Source organism: Gouania willdenowi, chromosome 13 (assembly GCF_900634775.1).
Source record: "Gouania willdenowi chromosome 13, fGouWil2.1, whole genome shotgun sequence".
NCBI lineage: Eukaryota > Metazoa > Chordata > Actinopteri > Blenniiformes > Gobiesocidae > Gouania > Gouania willdenowi.
The window spans coordinates 21,287,336-21,305,711 of NC_041056.1; the positions used below are offsets into that span (position 1 = coordinate 21,287,336).

The window sequence follows — 18,376 nt, forward strand, 5'->3', positions numbered from 1 at the left end:
GTATCGTCTCATGTGAAATCCACTCCATACTGGTCCAGCATGTTCCTGCATCAGCGCCCCACCTCTCTCTCTCTCTCTCTCTCTCTCTCACACACACACACACACACACTCTCTCTCTCTCTCTCTCTCTCTCTCTCTCCTGCTGGAAAAAAAAAAATCCTCAACAGTCTTTATGTGAGGGGAACCGTCCAGATGTGACGGTGATTGCTGAGATTAAAAGCTTTGATTTGATTCCGATCACTTTTACCGAGATGTCACCGCAGCGCGCCTCGCTCTGATGTATAGGACAGGAGAGAGGGATACAAACTGAGACGGGCGAACCCATGAGCGCCTTGACGCGCCGGGAAATTGGTTTAAGTTTATTGTTCGGTGTCATACAATGTGATAAGTCATATCCCACTCGGTCCCTGTCACACAAACCCTCCACACACACACGGAAAGAAAGTTGGATGTTAAATGCGTAAAGTGCACATAACTCGGTCTCTGTTGGGTAAAGGACACCGTTGTGCTCCAAATTTCAATTTGTGTGCATTTGATTAACAAAACATTGAATTAATTGATGAGTTCTCAGCACATGTTGTGTTCCATCAATCAAAGAAGACGGTGATTGATTCAGTTTGGCTTAAAAAAATGCGTGCGTAAAAGTTGGATTCTTTCTGGTGCTTATTTACCGACAAAACACGTTTGATGAATTCCCGTTTGCAGCGTTTTGAAGGATGGTGGAGCCTTGGAGATGGATGCTGGATACAGGAATGTATATTCAATAACAGTGACCCGCTGAAGGTGTTTGGATGGATGAACAGTCGCTCCCAGGCCGTCCCGTCTGTTGTGCGTCCTCGTCCCTTCCGCTGCATGGGTTCAGAGGTGAGTTTACCAAGAAACTTAAACTGTTTCAAAGTTAAACTCTTCAGCCCGTTTCTGACTTTCCTTTGGAGAGAGAGAGAGAGAGAGAAAAAAAAAAAGAGCAGCCAGAAGCGACCCAGTTGTCCCGCTTTTTGAACCATTAAACCCTATAATCCCTTCAAAGAGCCGTGCGGTCACTAATCCGCCCTATAGGAGACCTCTCCTCTCCTCTCCTCTCCTCTGCTCTCCTCTCCTCTGCGGAGGCTTTAACTTTTGACTTTTACATTCATGGGCGATTTGACGGAAACACTAACGGGAAGCTTTGGCATTCATGACGTCTGAGTCAACAGTGAGGGACACAATGGTCCCCCAGAGGCTCCTGAGGGCTCCTGAGAGAGGGACCCCGACTATGGGGATTATAGGCCCCATGGCAGAGGACTGGATTATTGGAAGAAACTTTATGAGCTCACTTCACGTGCTGTCCCCTTTATGTCATCATATTTAGTATCTGGATCTAAATCAGGGATGGGCAACTCTATCAGAGCAGGGGACACAAAAATGTGATTCATGTCAGCATTAGAATAATCTGAGAATTAATACGGGGGAAAAAAGTCAATTTTGTCTTTTTTTTAATCTGTGGTTTTTATGTTTTGTCAGTTTTTAGTCATTTTGTCTATTTGAGTGTTTTTGGGTTCACTTTTCTGTATTTGGGTTGTTGCTTTCTGTCATTTTGTGTAATTGTGTAAACAGTTTGTGTGTCTTTAGAGCTATTCTGTAATGAGTTGTTTATTGTAGTCATTGTTATGTCTGTCTTTGTTGTCATTTTATGTTTTACGAGTCATTGTGTGTATTTTTTTTTTTTTTTTCCCCGGTGTGTTTTTGTGTACTTTGTTCATTTTGCTGCTGATTTTTGGGGATTGCTTTGAGGGCCGCAAAAAAATTCAACTGAGGGCCACATTTGGCCCTTGAGCCGCCAGTTGCCAATGTTTGATCTAAAGGCTGTGGTAGTGTTTTTTAATCCCTAATATCTGTTTGATCCAAAGAAATTCTCACTGAATAATTTAAATTGGTGAAGATTGGTGTTTTTCTTGCAGTCTCCAATTCTTTACTGGTTCTCTCCATGTTGACTGGGATCCATAATGGTTGGCTGCAAGGTCCTGATTGAGACATGGAGACTAGGTTTATGGATAGAGACGGATGATGAGGGATGAATGGGGCAGCAGGTAACAGTTCTTTGATGAAAAGCCTCGCAGGGGGGTCCAGTCCGGTCACATGACACAATGTGGCGGTGGTCTGACCCCAGCGAGGCTGTCAGTAGAAGAAGAAAGACGGTCGTGCATCCATCAACAGTGAGGGACACATCCCGCGTGTCTCTTGGAGACATTTTCCTGCTTCTGACTCTGAAACATTGATCCTGCTCTGGTTATTAACCTCCTCTTTTGTCCAGATGCGTAATTACGCACGAGTTAGGGCCGTGTAATCATTATCTAACAGACCCGATGTGGCCGTTTTACATGAAGTATATGAAGAAACTAAAAACATATTATTTGCTATTGGTATTTTAGAGGAACTAAAACAAACAGAGAGGATTCGTTTGATTAAAACCCATTGGCTGATTGAATCCACCAAAAAAAAAAAAAAAAAAAACATGCATTCACTTTGATAGATCTTCATTAAGCAAAATAAAGAGCTTCATCTTTGTAAAGAAAAGCAAAAAAAAACAAAAAAAACAACAACTTTATTCTAAAAATAAAATCAATGAACTGTAAAATGCAGATTGTTGAGAAATAAATACAAGTGTTTTTTTTACTTTGTTAATGCTTGAATAATTTGTTGAAGATGGGCTTATTTTTTGTGATGATTTTAAATTTTGTTTCCACAGTTTACATCATATATAGGTGCAGGAAACTGTTCACTGGTATTTACATACTGGGTAAAAGCATATGTCAATCACGTTATGTAGCCATTGTTCCTGCACACATCATCCCATCCTCCCATACATCCCCACAGAATACAAGGTTTAAGAACGCCAAAGAAAGATAGAGAGGAAGAAATAATAATAATAATAATAATAATAATAATAATAATAATAATAATAATAATAATAATAATAATAATAATAATAATAATAATAGGGGGGAAAAAAGATAGGCCTATTGATTAACAGCAGTTCTAATTGAGCTGCTTCTATTTCATATAATTTTCTCTGTTTGTGTTTGTTTGGTAGTTTGTGAACAACTCCTCCATCCTTGGATGCTTGGATCAGGCAGAAGCGTTGAAGGCCTCCAGGCTCCAGGCTCCAGGCTCCAGGCCTCCATGTGTCCACACACCGGGCGGAGGGTCCGCCTCACATGCTGGGTCTAAAATGTGTCGTGTCATCGCTCCTCCTCTCACGGAGCTCGCTGCAGTGTTTGTGTCTGACATGAAGTCTGGAGTCTTGGTGAATCCCGACGGCAACATCAGACCTGCGTGTTTTCACGTGTCACAGACAGACATCACTGCAGGATCGGATTTGATTAGTAAGGTGATGGATGAGGGGGGAGGAGGGGTCGCTGTGACCCCGGGGGTCCCATCCGTTTGCCGGTCCCTACACATCAGTCCATGATTAGAGAAAATCACCGTGACGTGTGTGGAACCAGCGCGCGCCTAACGCACGAGAGAGGCCACCACAGTGTGTTTAAGTTACCCTGATGGGTTCTAAACCAGTGGCTCGGACCTAAACATCGGGTCGCAGACCAGTTTTCAGCGGGTCACTGAGAATTACATGAAAATGTAGCAGGCCTATGTGCTTTTATTTTGAAGGGGGGGTTAATTTTTCCAATTTCTTTCTTTGTACCTCATTTTATATTTGATCACCATTATACAGGTAACATTTCTATACTTCCTTTACTATTTTAAATGATCATTCTAGTCGATGTATTCACATTTTGTGCAAATTAAAAACTGCACCTTGAACATCATTTACATTTTCCAAATGTGAACAGTTAGATAAGCAAGGGACGTCATTTGGTCCTAAAGACACATACAAAGTGAGTCAAACCAGCATCAGATGTGTTTCACTCCAAGTCAATGAGAAAAGCAGGACTAAACATTTGTATTGTGGTTCCCAAAATGTGAAAGTTTAGCATTAGTTTGGTTGTGCTGTCAAAATAGAAGAAAATCAAATGGAGATTAAACATTTAGAAGAAACGTAAAGAAAATGATTTTCAATCCATGGCCACACAGGACAAAATGTACATTTAACCATATAATCTATACTGTATATCTAAAGCTTTTTTTCTTATTCAAATAAACTAGGGTTAGGTCGACAGTTCTGATCAAATGCATCACTGAAAAATAGTATATATGATTCAATTATTGTTTGCCATCACATGTTTAACAGCTAGCATTAAGATATTGTTAATATTTAATGCATCGCAAATACACAAACATACAAACTATTCCATTTATTTAGCTTTTATGTAAAAAAAAAAAAAAAAAAAAATTCTGCCTTGTTTAAATTTTACCAATAAATATAGCTATAAAAGTTGATTTTATGACAAGCAAAGTTACCTAGTGGTGCAGTTTGGTTTCAAAAACTGCCACAGCCTGTGATTCTCAACTGGTGGGTCGCAGACAGCTGGTCAAAAATAAATAAATAAATAAATAAATAAATAAATACTTGATGTCTCTCATGTTGGACTTGTCTTTTATTTTGAAAGAAACTATTCTTTTGACAGGCATGCTGTGAAATGCGTGTTGCACATGAAAATGTATAGGGTTAATTTAAAAAATAAATATATCTATATGTGTGTTTTTAACAGTTGTTTATGAAAAACTAAATTTGGTTAGTTAAATTATTAAAAAAAAAAAAGACCTTGGCAAAATGTGGGTCCCTTGGTGACACTAGTTGAGAACCTCTGCAGGCACGAGCTACTCCAGCAGCTGATAAACAGGAGGTTGTGCACCTCATTCTCGCCAACGACGTCATTTTCTGACCTCATCATTGTTAATAACGCCATTTTAAAACGAAATCTTAAGTCGTCTGCCTGTCAAATCCACAACATACACTAAATGTGACCAAATGTCCTCATAATAATTATTAGTAGCCACCCCTACGGGCGTCATGTCTACAGCAGAATTATCCAGCGGACCTAAGGGAGAGCAGCTGTGGTTATTCATGCTGCCTCCGTCTGTGCTGCAGCACCGGGCCTAGATTAGCCTAATGGACGGCGGCATGTTACTTAAAAAAGAAGCTTTTTAGGATAAAAAACCAGGGTCCCGAGAGACACGCACGCACTCACACGCACCACAGCTGGAGCGCGCGGAGAGCCTCTCCAAACACACTAATTAGATCTGCAGCCCCGGCCTCGCGCTCTGAAAGCAGCCCAGCGGCGGGGCGCGCGGAGCTGTGGAAAGTTAATTCAATTAAATTTCCCGCTAAACTAATTAGGCTGCAATCTGCCACGCGAGCTGTCCCTGAGCAAGGTTTGAATTAGGCGCAATGGATTTGTTCCTTTTCTTTAAGAGAAAGGAGAACAGGCTGCTATATGGTCGCTGCTCGGCTGTCCCAGGGGAGGAGGGGGGGGGGACGGGACGGTGACGTGACTGAACCCGGCCCGAGTCGTGGCCCGGGCCGGGCTCACGGCGTTACGGTGGGCCGAGGCTGAAGGAGGAGGCCTCGAGGCTGCTGAGCGCTGAGTGGACTGAGGTGATGGAGGTGAAATCGATCTTTTGTCCTGGGGGAAGACGATGAAGAGGAGGAGGAGGAGGTGGAGGAGGAGGGACAGGGATGAAAATCCACCGTTAAGAGCTCAGACAGATATGATAATGGCGGAGCCACCGGTAGTCGTTCATCATTCACCACCTCCACCTGCTGCCGGGCCTGCACCTTCACACGCACACTTCACCACTAGACAAGTCAGCAGCACCAGTAACACACTGGAACTGGGAGGAATGGAGGAAAGGAGGTGACAAACCCTCAAGAAAAATAATAGCCATACGTGTCATTTAGTGGTAGAAATGCAATATTGTAGGTTTCAACTTAAAGTGCATGTATTAGGTGATTATCCGACCTTTTTTTTTTTTTGTAGTTTTTAAACCAAACAGAAATGAATAGCTCACCCATCCCTAAACCTCAACAATGATGACCTCCTACTGTACATAATGCATAATAGTTAACAACAAACCACTGTTTTTAAGATAAATACATCCAGTACTGGTTATCTTAATTATAACGTTTAATATTAATATTAGCCTATGGATCGAGTGTATCATGTTTTTCCTGCAGTCTGTGCCTTCTCCCCGTCCTCCGTTCTTTTCTTTTCAGGTGTCTTGATGCTGGAGCTGGCGGTTCCTGATCAATGGTCCATGGCTCAACTGGTCTGGGACACTCGGATGGACTTTCCTATTCTGTTGGTCCTTCTGTCCACTAACCCAACCAGTCAAAGCCGATGGCTGCCACCTCTGAACCTGGTTCTGCTGGAGATTTCTGAAAAAAAATAAGGGAGTTTTTTCTTCCCACTGTCGCTAAATGCTTGTTCATGTGGATCTTCTTGGGTTCTTTCTTTCTACAGACTTTATATTTTGTTAAGCGCACTGAGATGACTTTGTTGTAATTCGCGCTATATAAATAAAGTTGAGTTGAGTTGAATAAATGCTAGATTTATAGGAATTTGTTGTTGCCACCTGAGTCACGTTGAATGGTGCATGACCCATTTTAGAGGTGTAACATTCAACCCGTGGAGGCAAAACCAGTTTACTGATGGGTTTGTTCTGATTAGATCTATTAGGGTCTTGGTCTAAAGCCCTAAGAGTAGCAGATAACAGAGGTGGAGGTAAGCTACGGGTGGCATTCTGCCAGAAAAATAACTTCACCTCGTGTTTATTTGTCCGCTTGCTTCTCTGTTTGCAGGATTACATCCACAGAACTTCTACCATTGACCTTATACCATGGATGATTCCATTACATTTTTGAAGGGGATCCAGAGATCAATGTACACATTCTGGATCAGTTTCAAAAATCAAAAGTTCCCTACATCTCATCATTGGTGAAGATTAAGAAAAAAAACTAAAATCTCTCTAAGTAGTTGACCAATCTTTAGTAAATCTCAGTTACGTTGGATTGGTTCCTCGATTTACCCACCGAGTTTCATCCGGATTGTGCATTTCATTGTGATTTTTTTTGGGGGGGAAAACATTGGGTTGCCTGTACATTTGGATCTATTCAGTTTGGATAGACATGATCATATGGTACCACTGACAATGTCTGGAAAAGAGGAGATTTGACAAGACATCAGAAAAACAGTCAGATTTCTTCTATTACCACAACATTATTATGTCCCAGTCCAACAACCCGTTCATTCCCAGGCAGGTATAAGAGTCGACTGAAGTACTGTAGTCACTTTGTTCAGCTTTTAATCAAATAACTGGACAAAGACGACATTATTTGCTGCCACTTGAAGGTAGAGGAACTCCTACTGCAGCCTTATTTCAAAATGATTTGAGTTTTTGTTTTGTTCACCTATAGGAAACAGATTATACAATATTTATACATACAAGGATATACAGTATACACACAGTCCACCTTCATTACTTCTATGTCTGGAAGAGTGACATGGGACTGAGATAGAGCAGGCAGATGGATGATCAAGGAAGGGAAGAGCAGCATAGGCAGAGGGAGGATGGGCCGAGGGAGTGAGATGGAGGTTAGGACGAAGGAGAGGTTTCTGTTTCTCCATAATCTAATCAGAGAAATGGCAGCAGTCAGAAATAGCCCGACGGACAGACTACGAGCCTCTTCTCTTTCTCCTCCTCTTCGTGTTCTAGTCTTCCTCCTCTGGGAGGGTAAATGGATATACACGCACACGCCCATTTTGACTTCCTAAAACCATAAAGTGTAGATGTGTTGGAGAGGTTAGAAGAGACGAGAGCAGCCTGAAGATATTGCAGCAAAACCTGATCTACTGTCCAGATGCAGCCACTTCAAGAGCCTCGTGAGGGAAAAACACAACACATCTGTCAGCCTGTTGCTGCATTCTGCTCCATGGCTACGTCATGTCAGGTGTTTTAAAGGTTGTTCACAGCACGACCAGCAGTTCATAGCACACATTGATCCAGATCAAGGAAAGGTGTGGCAAAGTTCTCTCCATCCATGTAAGGAAGGATGAGTCCACAAAAATCCCCCTTTACTCATTAAACTTCATTAAAATGAAGTTTATTTGTAGAATTTATCACAAACTCACAGCTTCACAACACGTGTTAAGACAAAATCTACGAAAATACACAAATTGCATCTAGAGAGCATGGAGACGGCTCCGTAATCAAAAAACTGGTGTTTAAAAATGTTCTGCATCGACTGCAATTGTTCGCAAAAGAGCAAAATCCAAAATGCTAAAAAAAAAAAAAACACATTCAGTTTTTGAGATAGAATTTGATATTTTCTAATCATCTACCATGACTTCAACATTTTGTAATTTTTAAAAAAAATTAATTTCAAAACTGTATTTACGTAGCCAGAATATGCAAGTATTTTTACATCAACATTTGGATGCATTGTAGACTAAATTTTTTGATAAATAAAAAAAAGTCATCTGTGTGGATGGTTTGTGTATAAGACAGTCTGAAGATGGGCTCTAGCAAGATTGGTGTCAATTGAGCAAAAATTGTGGGAGGAGGAAAGTTTAATACGTTGTACAGTTTATGAACAGAGTGATGGACATTATAATTTACATTAGAATTAAATGTACCTGAGTTTTTTTAGGTATTAGGGTAAAAGTTTGGTGGAGGTTACAAATATGTTGCACAATGTGGTTGATTTGTTGTGAATTTAAAAAAAAAAAAGGAACTTTAAAAGCTTGCTTTAGCTCCAACTTTAGGACAATTAGCCTGTTTTTGGAGCTGAGGCAATCTGGCATGGGACTGGACCTTTGTGAAAAATACGATTGTTCACAAATGAGAAGTACAATTCCCTCTACAATGTGCTCTGCATATTTCTGTCCTAATTCAAATGTTCCTCATCTATTCACATGGATCTAAGAGAGACAAAAACTTACTTGGCTCTACTGCTCAGAGAAAATTCAAGCATCTATTATAGATCATTATTCCCTAAAAATGTGCTTACATTTGTTTCTTAGACAGTACTTCAATACAGGGAATGTTTAATAACCCTGTTGCTGACGCGTCTCTGTGTGATTGACACTAGTTCAGTGTTTACTTGTGTATTAAAGGAGTCCAGGCAGTGCACTTTGGGAATTAGTCCAACCTTTTTTTCCAGACCGCTATTTCCTATCAATAAGGAAGACATTCCCGTTGCATGTGCGACACATTCTGCATTTCTGTTGCCTCTGCCGCGTTGCATTCTGCGCTCGCGTCCGACACAGCCCCCCCACGGAGAGCAGAATTCCAGGGAAATTCCCCTGTCATGTCGTCTCACAAGGTGGACAGGCATTATTGTTGGAGCGTTCCCACCCAGGCACTGATCTCTCTGTCACACACACACACATCCATCAGCAGTGACAGAGGCTGAACAAAAACCAGAGGAATTCCCTTTTTTGTTGTTGTTGTGATGGCTTTATTTACACGGTGGAGGCTGGGATACAGGAATGAGAGATGTGGCTCCATTACATCTGACGCCTGATCAAACATTTATGATGCAAGCGTTGAAATTTTCTCTGAATGTCACACAGACGGACGAGGCCTTATTCACATTAACATGCATCAGACAGAAAAGAATACAACAGTTTTATTACTTGTAATTCTGATGGAGTGCTGCACACTGTTGACACAGTCTTTATTCAAATGAAATGAATAAGCTTGTTGTTTTTACATGCGTTTAGTGGTGCGGTTCACTACATGAGTGATATGTGTGATATACAACACAAATGATATCTTTGGAAATGATAATTTATAATATTATTCCCAACAAACATTGCACAATAGCTATATTTAAATACATGAAATCAGTAGTTTGGCCTTAACTTTTCTCACTCAGCTATACGTTCAACAGCACTAGTGACTATACTACTTCTAAGAGCCAGGTGACATTAGATCAGTGGTTCTCAACCTTTTTAGCCCCCAGCCCCCTGAAGGTGGTTGAACACAGACATGAACATAAGGGGGGATAAAGGGGAGAGCTTTTTGGTTGAAAGTTGCAAATTAGAGTGGCCAAAAATGGACAGAAAATGTGGTAAAAAGGGTTCAAAGTGTAAATATCGGCTTAAAAGTGGCAGAAAAAAGTAGGAAACACAAGTTTAAACTGGCAAATAATGGGAATTACAACTCTTTAATGAGGTTAAATTGGCAAAAATAAGCATGAATTATGGTGAAAATAAAATAAAAGTGACAATAATGGGTCAACATATGCAACATTAGGTAGGAAAAGTGGTGGAAAGGGTTTATAAGTGCTGAAAATGGAAAAATAAATGTGCAGAAAAGGCATTAAAATTTGATGAAGTGGCATAAATTAGAGTAATGTAACAAAAAATAATTAAAAGGAGCAAAAATATGACAAGAAAAAGAGATTAAAAAAATAGGTTAAAACATGGCAAGTTTGATGTAGTTGCAGAATAATGTTAAAAATTAGCAAAAATATTCTGTTTCTTAAAGTCATCTGGCGACCCCCTCCCAGTGTCTTGCAACCCCAAGGTTGAGAACCTCTGCGTTAGATAATAAATATTAAATACTTTGGTGCATTTTTTCTCTCTCTACGGCTAAAACTGATCAACAGATTCAGATAAAATCCACAGAATGAATCGTGGTGGTGCAGATGCTGCAGTGTATTCTCAGAATGACAGCAGCTAAATAAACAGTACTTGTGAGAACTGAGTCAGAGGCAGTGGTGTCGTGTTGGAGGGATTTTTTATTTGGACTCTTTTATAAGAACCAAACAGCAACGTGATGATGGTAGCAGTGGTAAATATACAACCTGTTGTGTTTCAGTGTTTGGGGCTGATGAGTGAGTTGATGTCCAGCGTTCTGGGAGATCTGTCCTCTCCCACCACCTCCAGACGCAGATTGGGCACGGGGGGCTCCTCGTTGCATTCTGATTGGACGGACAGACGCAGGGTGCAGCCTTTGGGCAGCAGCTCTTGCTCATAGGCTGCTGCTAACTGGTTGACAACCCGTCGCTCAACCTGAGGGATCCATGATGAGGACACATGTAAGACACACACTGACATAACTGATGAGTTGGCTTCATTGAATCATTATTAGACACTCTTTCATTTATTTTGAATTCATTAACTTATTACATAAATAATGTTTATGGGTAAAAGTCTCTGTGTGCATTTATTTTGTGACCATCTTATCCTGTAAAGAAGAAATCATGCCAACATCTGGTTTGAAAAGAGCCAAATGTTTGTCAATGATTGATCATTATTATCTTAGTGTTGGTTCCCATTAGCAGATGGATGATTACGTTGATTATGGAAGCGGGGGAGCACCCGTCTCTGCAGCAGCATCACAGATGGATAAAGCTACTGTACGGTGACAAACTACTTTCTACTAAAGACCTACATTTATAAAAGGTTAACTTTCTCTGAGTGGATGCTGGTGATCCTGAGCATGAGGTAAAAATGGAAATTCTACTGGATGTTGGTGAGGACAGGAGGGTGGCACTGGTAAGGCTTTATTTTGGTGCCAATATTCTACAACACTCTGCTCTGGGACATTTGTCAGCTGTCTGCACTTCATACTGTTGTTCACTGTAAATCTGCCAGAAAAATCTGAAATTTGATCGACATATTAGCCTCCAGTCAGAGGTGACAGCCCCAGCTGTAGGGGAGAGCCACCTGGCGGAGGGAACGGGTGCTCTGACTGACCCTCAGACATGTGCAGGAACATGGTGTGTGGTTTTATTTGGTAACGACATGAGATAATGTTGACGTAGGGATCCAAAAACCAATGGTAGCAGCACAAAGTACTGGATTTAGATTTAAAGTTCTGACAGGCTACTCTACCCACTAACACTAACACCATTAAACTGATTTACTGTATATAACCACTGACATGAGATAAAACTTAACAATAAATGTTAAAGTTTCTGAGCTTTAAGCACACAAACATTTTCTAATTCTCAATCTTCTTCTACCTTATTCGTTTTTAGAAGTTTATAACGTCCAGTGCAGACCACTATCCCCACTCTTGCTTGAACTTTGAATGTTGGACATTTTAATAATTGTTTAATGTTGTAGAAAATGACAAGTAATGGGTAAAGTTGATATGAAACATATTTTCATAATTGTTAACTACGATATGTGTAAGCCAGAACTGTAACATGGTTCCCCTGGTTTGCGTTTCATTACATTGTAAATGACATTTCAACAACAACCAGTTTTTTCCAATTACAATTTCAATCACAATTACATCATTATTGTAATTAATTATAAATTACGCAATTACAATTAGGAGCATTAATCAGCATATGAACCCAGACTTTAGCTCTTGGAGCTAATTTCCATCTGCAGTCCCCAAGACAGACAATTACAAAACACTGTACAAAAAGCATAAAACAATACAGTTCATAATATTTACAAACAGTGCTATTATACATTTTTAAAAAAGTACATTTCATCAATGGGAAAACTTGTTCCTCTATAGTCTATACCCACCCCCTACCTTTCTCAGACGTAAAATTGACCCCAACCCTGCTACAAGGTGAACAAACTCATTTTAGAAGATATACAGTAACTCCATGCTTCTTGAAATGATCACAGTGTAAGTGTTACAGTTCTTTTACCTCATGTTTGATGGAGCGCGCTCCATAGTGCATGTTGTATCCGCCCGCCAACAGGTCCAGGACTGGACGATCCCACTCCAGGTTGATGTTATGACGCTGCTTGGCCTGACAGGGACCAAACAAGAGATCCAAATGATGAGAGCTGCTGCTCTAGAAAACGTGTCTATGGAAGTTAAATTCTTTGGTAGAACAGAAAAGCAAAGAAGGAGAAATGCTGTCAGGCTGCATATCTGCCAGCACTAATCACAGAGCCCCTAATGCATTTTAATCACACAAGTCAATAGATTTAACCAGAGGAGCTCATTTGGATTATGTTGACGTTTCACTCAATAAATAGGATGTTGTGTGTTAATTGTATTCCTTATTGTGAACAAAACAAGTTGTAATGACTGTGATAATTACATTTCTACTCATCACAGCTGTTACTGATATTACACACAGACATAGGTTTTATTTGCTTTATGACACAGTTCTACAAACTAAACTGGGTGGTGTTCGATCTCCTGCTGGACACACAATAGCTGCCAACACACCAACTATAATATCATTAGTAACATATTGATGATGGCCCAATATGTTAAGCACTGTAATCACATTGCAGTAGCAGCAGCACATCGTATTGATCTGCGTGTACTTCTGTGTAGATCAGCGACTGTTAAGGTGGTTGAACTCTTACAATCCCAGAGGAAAACACCAGAAGAAGTGTCTTTTTTTTTTTGTTTTTAATTTAGGGGGAGTATTGTGGTGTTAGCTGTGGCTGTACAGACATGATTGTAGATTGCCACTTTGCATTATAGACTTTTGACTAATAGACTGTTAGAAAGAATCATGTGAGTACAGGCAACATTCACCACAATATGAATGTTATATAAGTTTAAAATCCCTGTCAAAATCTTAACATCGGTTGAAAAATGTAGACATTTGCTTCAGAACAGAGGTGTCAAACTCATGTTAGTTCAGGGGCCAAATACAGAGCAGTTTTATCTCAAGTGGGCCACAGATTTTATGCAGGAAAACCAGTAATTTCATAACATTATTGTGCCATAGTTTATACTTCTGCGTATACATTAAATACAGAACATGTAAGAAACTGACGATTAGCCAAGCAATAAGTGACAGATATCAGTCCCAACAGGATGTTCAACATTATATTTCTATTAATTTAGGGAAATATTATGTCATTAATTTGAGGAAAATGAAGGGTTTTGTAAGGATTTTGAGTTTTTCCAACGGTTTAACATTAAAAATGACTGCCAATCATGCAATAAAAGCAACGAGAAAAACTGTGAGTTTAATTTACAGAATGATTCATGTTTTCTCTGTCATTTTTACTTTCTCCCTGGGGCCGAATTGGATGCTCCAGGGGGCCGGATTTAGCCCCCGTGCCATCAGTTTGACACGTGCTTTAGAAGATTCCAAGTGAAGCTTTAAAATGAATAAAAGAAAGGGGCGCAGGAGGAAAAAAAAAACATTTTGAGCAGGCGATTATTAAAACTACATTTAAAATCAAACATGCTTTATCAGCCGATCTAAAGCATTAAGATTAACGTTCTTTAAAAGCAGAAAATGTGCAAAGAAATAAAGTCCACCTCATTTTCTGTCTGGTAATCACACCGTCATGACCTCCTGATGGAAAAAACAACAAAACCTTTTGACGTTTAGCACGGCAGGAATCTTGAGGTGCATAAAACTAGCCTCTCTGCTGCTAAAGATGGACGCAGTAAGAAAGTTATTTTGAATTTTATAAAGTGTTATGAGGGTTATGGAACAAAAAACTCAAGTGCTAAATCCTAATCAATTCCACCTGCACTGATTGGCATGGGACACTCCTCGACCCAAATTAAGGCTGTTACTGGTGCTGACTTTTCTACATAGTTGATGGTTAAATAAACAGAATCACCTATGCAGTAATTATCCAATGAGAGGCTCTTACCTACAGTATTTGCTTAGTTCAATTATAGGCGGTGCCAGCGTATAAATATTTCCATGTTTTTACCTCTTGGCCCAGAAGTTTAGCTCTTTGCTGACCAGCTGTAGTAGTTCTGAGTGACAAAAAGGCAGGAAGTAGACGATTTCATTAATCCTGCCAAGAAACTCGTCCCTTCGAAAATGTGCCTGAAGAAAGACAGAGAGTAAGTTACTGTTACCTTCTATGGTTAAAAATGAAATGTGGCATCAAGTTTTAACAAGGAAATGTCAGCGTCAAAGTCTGATCTGTGTGATTTAGCAATGCTTAAAATCATAAACAAATACAACAGAAACTAGAACTGCAAGCAGTTATGAAAGGGGGCCAAGCCTTCCCGTGCGACTCGGCCCCCAGGTTTCGCGGAGCCCGTGGAAGTACGTGACGAAGGATGACGGGCTCGGGGCGAGGGTCATTACACAGGCCAACGTGCCATTTGCTGTGAACAGGTGGATATGAAGTTTTGGAAGATGTGATTTAAAATGTGAAAGTTAGATGCCAAAAGGCGTTTTCACCCATTATAGCGCCACCTCGTGGTGCACTTTTTGGTATGGGTGAACTGTGTGCTCTTCTATAGTTACCCTGTAAATTTCACAGCCCTCAACATATTACTTCAGCTGAAATAAAGGTTTGTTTATTTATATGTTATGTAGTAATAAGCCACGCCCACTTTGACCAATCGCGATAAACTTCGAGATGCGGTCCCAGGAGCGACCCAAGGTCATACCCACCAAATTTGGTAAAAATCGGTCATGCCATTTAGGAGATATACATTTCTCATAATTGTAGCGCCCCCTAGAGGCCTAATTTATTCAAATTTGGCTCATACCCCCACAGTCACATGCCAACCAAGGATCTCAGATTTGGTGTTGTTAGCAATTATTTTGACCGAGATATCCAACAGTTTGCATTTTTATAGCTAGCTAGAAAACTTTACTCGTTAATATTTTGTGCATATTTTGCCCGAACAATTTTTTTTGCTGAACTTCAGATCAGGTCCAATTGAAGACTCTACGTGTCAAGTTTCACGCTGATTGGACAAAACCCCAAAGATGAATTTGAAAAAGTAGGTTTTTGATATGTAGTGACTTACAAAGAGCAATGTGCTGTGGGAGTGGGCGTGGCCTATGTCAGAAGATGTGAATCTATGTAGGAAACATGTGGATATGAATTTTATGAAGATTTGAATGAAATTGTTAAAGTTAAAGGCCAAAATGTTTTCGCAATTATAGCGCCACCTAGTGGTGCAATTTTTTGGTATGGGTGGTCGTTGTGTTCTATATCTACCCTGTAAATTTCACTGCCCTCAACATAATAATTCAGCAGAAATTAATTCAGCAGATTTGGCGCATTTCCTCACAGTCACATGCCAACTAACGATCTCAGATTTGGTGTTGTTAGCATTTATTTTGACCGAAATATGCGCCAGTTCGCATTTTTATTGCTAGCTAGAAAACTTTACTTCTCTTAATAATTTGCGCATAATTTACCAGAACAACTCATTTGATAACTGTATATCACGTCCAACTGAAGACTCTACGTGCCAAGTTTCACGCTGATTGGACAAAACCCCCAGGGAGGAGTTCGAAAAGTAGGTTTTCCAGTTTTTGTGATTTTGCTCTGAGAAAAGTTTAGGCGTATGCTTACATACGCGGTTCCATGGCCCCGCGGGCTTGGCCCCCTAACAAGAGGAAAAAAAAGCTCAGAAAACAAAAGTTAAAGGGGACATATTACGCTATTTTTTACCCATCTCCATTTGTTCTAAGAACTCCAAAAAACACAGTATTTGAGATTTATTTTCCCAAACGCGCCTGTTTCTGGAGTTTAGCCTCTGAAATGTCACTTTTCTGACAAATTATAAAACAGGGGCTGTTTGAGTGGGCGTGTCTATAGACACGGACTACACACACAGATGATAACTAGCGATTTTCTTTTGCTATTCACACACTCTTGTTATTGTTTTCAGCCAAAATAGTGCACATTACAGTAAAACACATGGCTACTTAAGCGGCTAATGTGATTATAAGTCAGAAAAACGTGTATGCATCGCGCAGCAACAGCAGCTTCAGCAGTTTCATCTACTTTAAACACTTACCGGAGCTGCTACGTTACTTTGTTGTTAGTATTTCCTCTAAAGATTACAGGAATAGTCCATTCAAGGTGATAGTCGACATGCAAGCACTGCATCACATTGGGTCACAAAACATAGTGTTGCCAGATTCGTGATTCGTGTTGGGCGAGTTCTAAGATGTGATTGGGCTGGAAACTGTCCATCTGATCTGGCAACACTGATTCCTGATAGCGCTTGTGATGTCACAAACTCGAAAAATTGGAAATGGGGCCAATTTTCTCTGTGTTATAAGACTTACACAGACCACAAAACTAATGACTGGATGGTTTTATTTTAAATTTTGTGTGCTGGTGGACACTCAAGTTACCTCAAATGTCTCCTTTAAATATTTGCTTTGTGACTTTTTACAGAAATAAATCATATCCTTAATTTATATCAAAGTGTGTCTCAGGTTGTGTACTAGCAAATGACAAAAACAAAAAAAATCATTTTCTGACATGCACAATCAGTGCTGGGCAAATGTTTGTTTGAAAACAAACAAACAGAGCTTAGCTAAGTTCTTATGGTTGTTTGTTTCTGCGGACATTGATCTACATCTGTCACACGCGAGTGTTGACTGTTAATGTGATGGAATAACCTTCAGGATGGGTCGGATAACAGAATCCTTGAACTGTCGTGAGATCTTGATGTCATCACCCGTCTGTACATCCTCTGCAAAGACATTTTGACACTTTGTGAAAAACAAACGGCACAAACACGCTTCATTGTACGTTGTTGTGTTCCTGAAGGTGTCGCTCACCGAGGTTGTCGGCCATCTTTCTGCGGCTGACCTCCTCAGCTTCCTGCCTGAGCTGCATCCCGTGCTCCGCTATCTCTTCACTCGCAACGTTGGATGTCATGATGAAGATGGCGTCCTTGCCACTCAATGGTTTTCCTTTCCCGTCCGTCAGACGACCCTGAGGAGGAGAGGACTTGTTTAAACTTGATGCTGGTTTCATTGGACACAGTGTGAAAGAGAGCGAACACACACTTCATCAAAGAGTTGCAGCATGATGGTGAGAACATCTGGATGAGCTTTGTCTACTTCATCGAACAGGACCACGGCGTTGGGACAAGCCTTCAACAGCTTGGTCAGCTGACCTCCTTCATCGTGTCCTACGTAACCCGGTGGAGAGCCAATGAACTTTGCCACCTGACAGAGAAAATGAATTAAATACAACTAACCAAGCAATATCGTATCACAATCTAAAGTCATTTCCAGGGATGGGGTAAATTATAATTGTAATCGTGTAATTGATAATTAATTACAATATGGCGTAATTATAATTGTAATTTAAAAAATCTGTTGCTGTCATAATCGTAATTAAATTGTAATTGAGTTTATATAATTAACTTTGTAAATGTAATTGCCATGAAAATTCTATAAAAATGGTGAATTATAATTTAACACAAAAATGTGGAACCATGTTACAGTTCTATGTACAGTTCTACACATATGTAGTTCATAATTTTTCATATCAAGCTTCACCATATTTCACCATTTACAAAAAATATAAATTCAGGGGTATACTGACACAAAAAAGGCTCAGACACCCACACCAGATATAATAAAACCTATATTTGCATTGATTAGGGGGCTTAATAACAAGGTAACCAATAGATAGGAAATAAATGAGATGATAGATATTTGTTTTTAGTGTATTTTACAGCTGAATTAGGAACGGTTATCATAAGAGATGCTAACAGAAAGCTAACACAAGAGAAAGGCTAACTTTAATTAGGT

The 18,376-nt window shown here is 40.0% G+C and overlaps 1 protein-coding gene across 1 annotated transcript in view; it reads right to left on the reverse strand.

Annotated features, from left to right (window-relative positions):
• Positions 1 to 10,403: 10,403 nt before the first annotated feature.
• The window catches only part of clpb (ClpB family mitochondrial disaggregase), a 44,184-nt gene continuing 36,211 nt past the window's right edge, over positions 10,404 to 18,376 (reverse strand). The window contains exons 11-16 of the mRNA XM_028464211.1: positions 17,624 to 17,789; positions 17,393 to 17,549; positions 17,231 to 17,304; positions 14,557 to 14,674; positions 12,560 to 12,666; positions 10,404 to 10,955 (exon numbers count right to left, since the gene is read on the reverse strand). Of these exons, the coding sequence (XP_028320012.1) occupies positions 10,758 to 10,955; positions 12,560 to 12,666; positions 14,557 to 14,674; positions 17,231 to 17,304; positions 17,393 to 17,549; positions 17,624 to 17,789 (820 nt within the window). The 3' untranslated portion in view covers positions 10,404 to 10,757. The remainder of the gene's footprint in view (positions 10,956 to 12,559; positions 12,667 to 14,556; positions 14,675 to 17,230; positions 17,305 to 17,392; positions 17,550 to 17,623; positions 17,790 to 18,376) is intronic.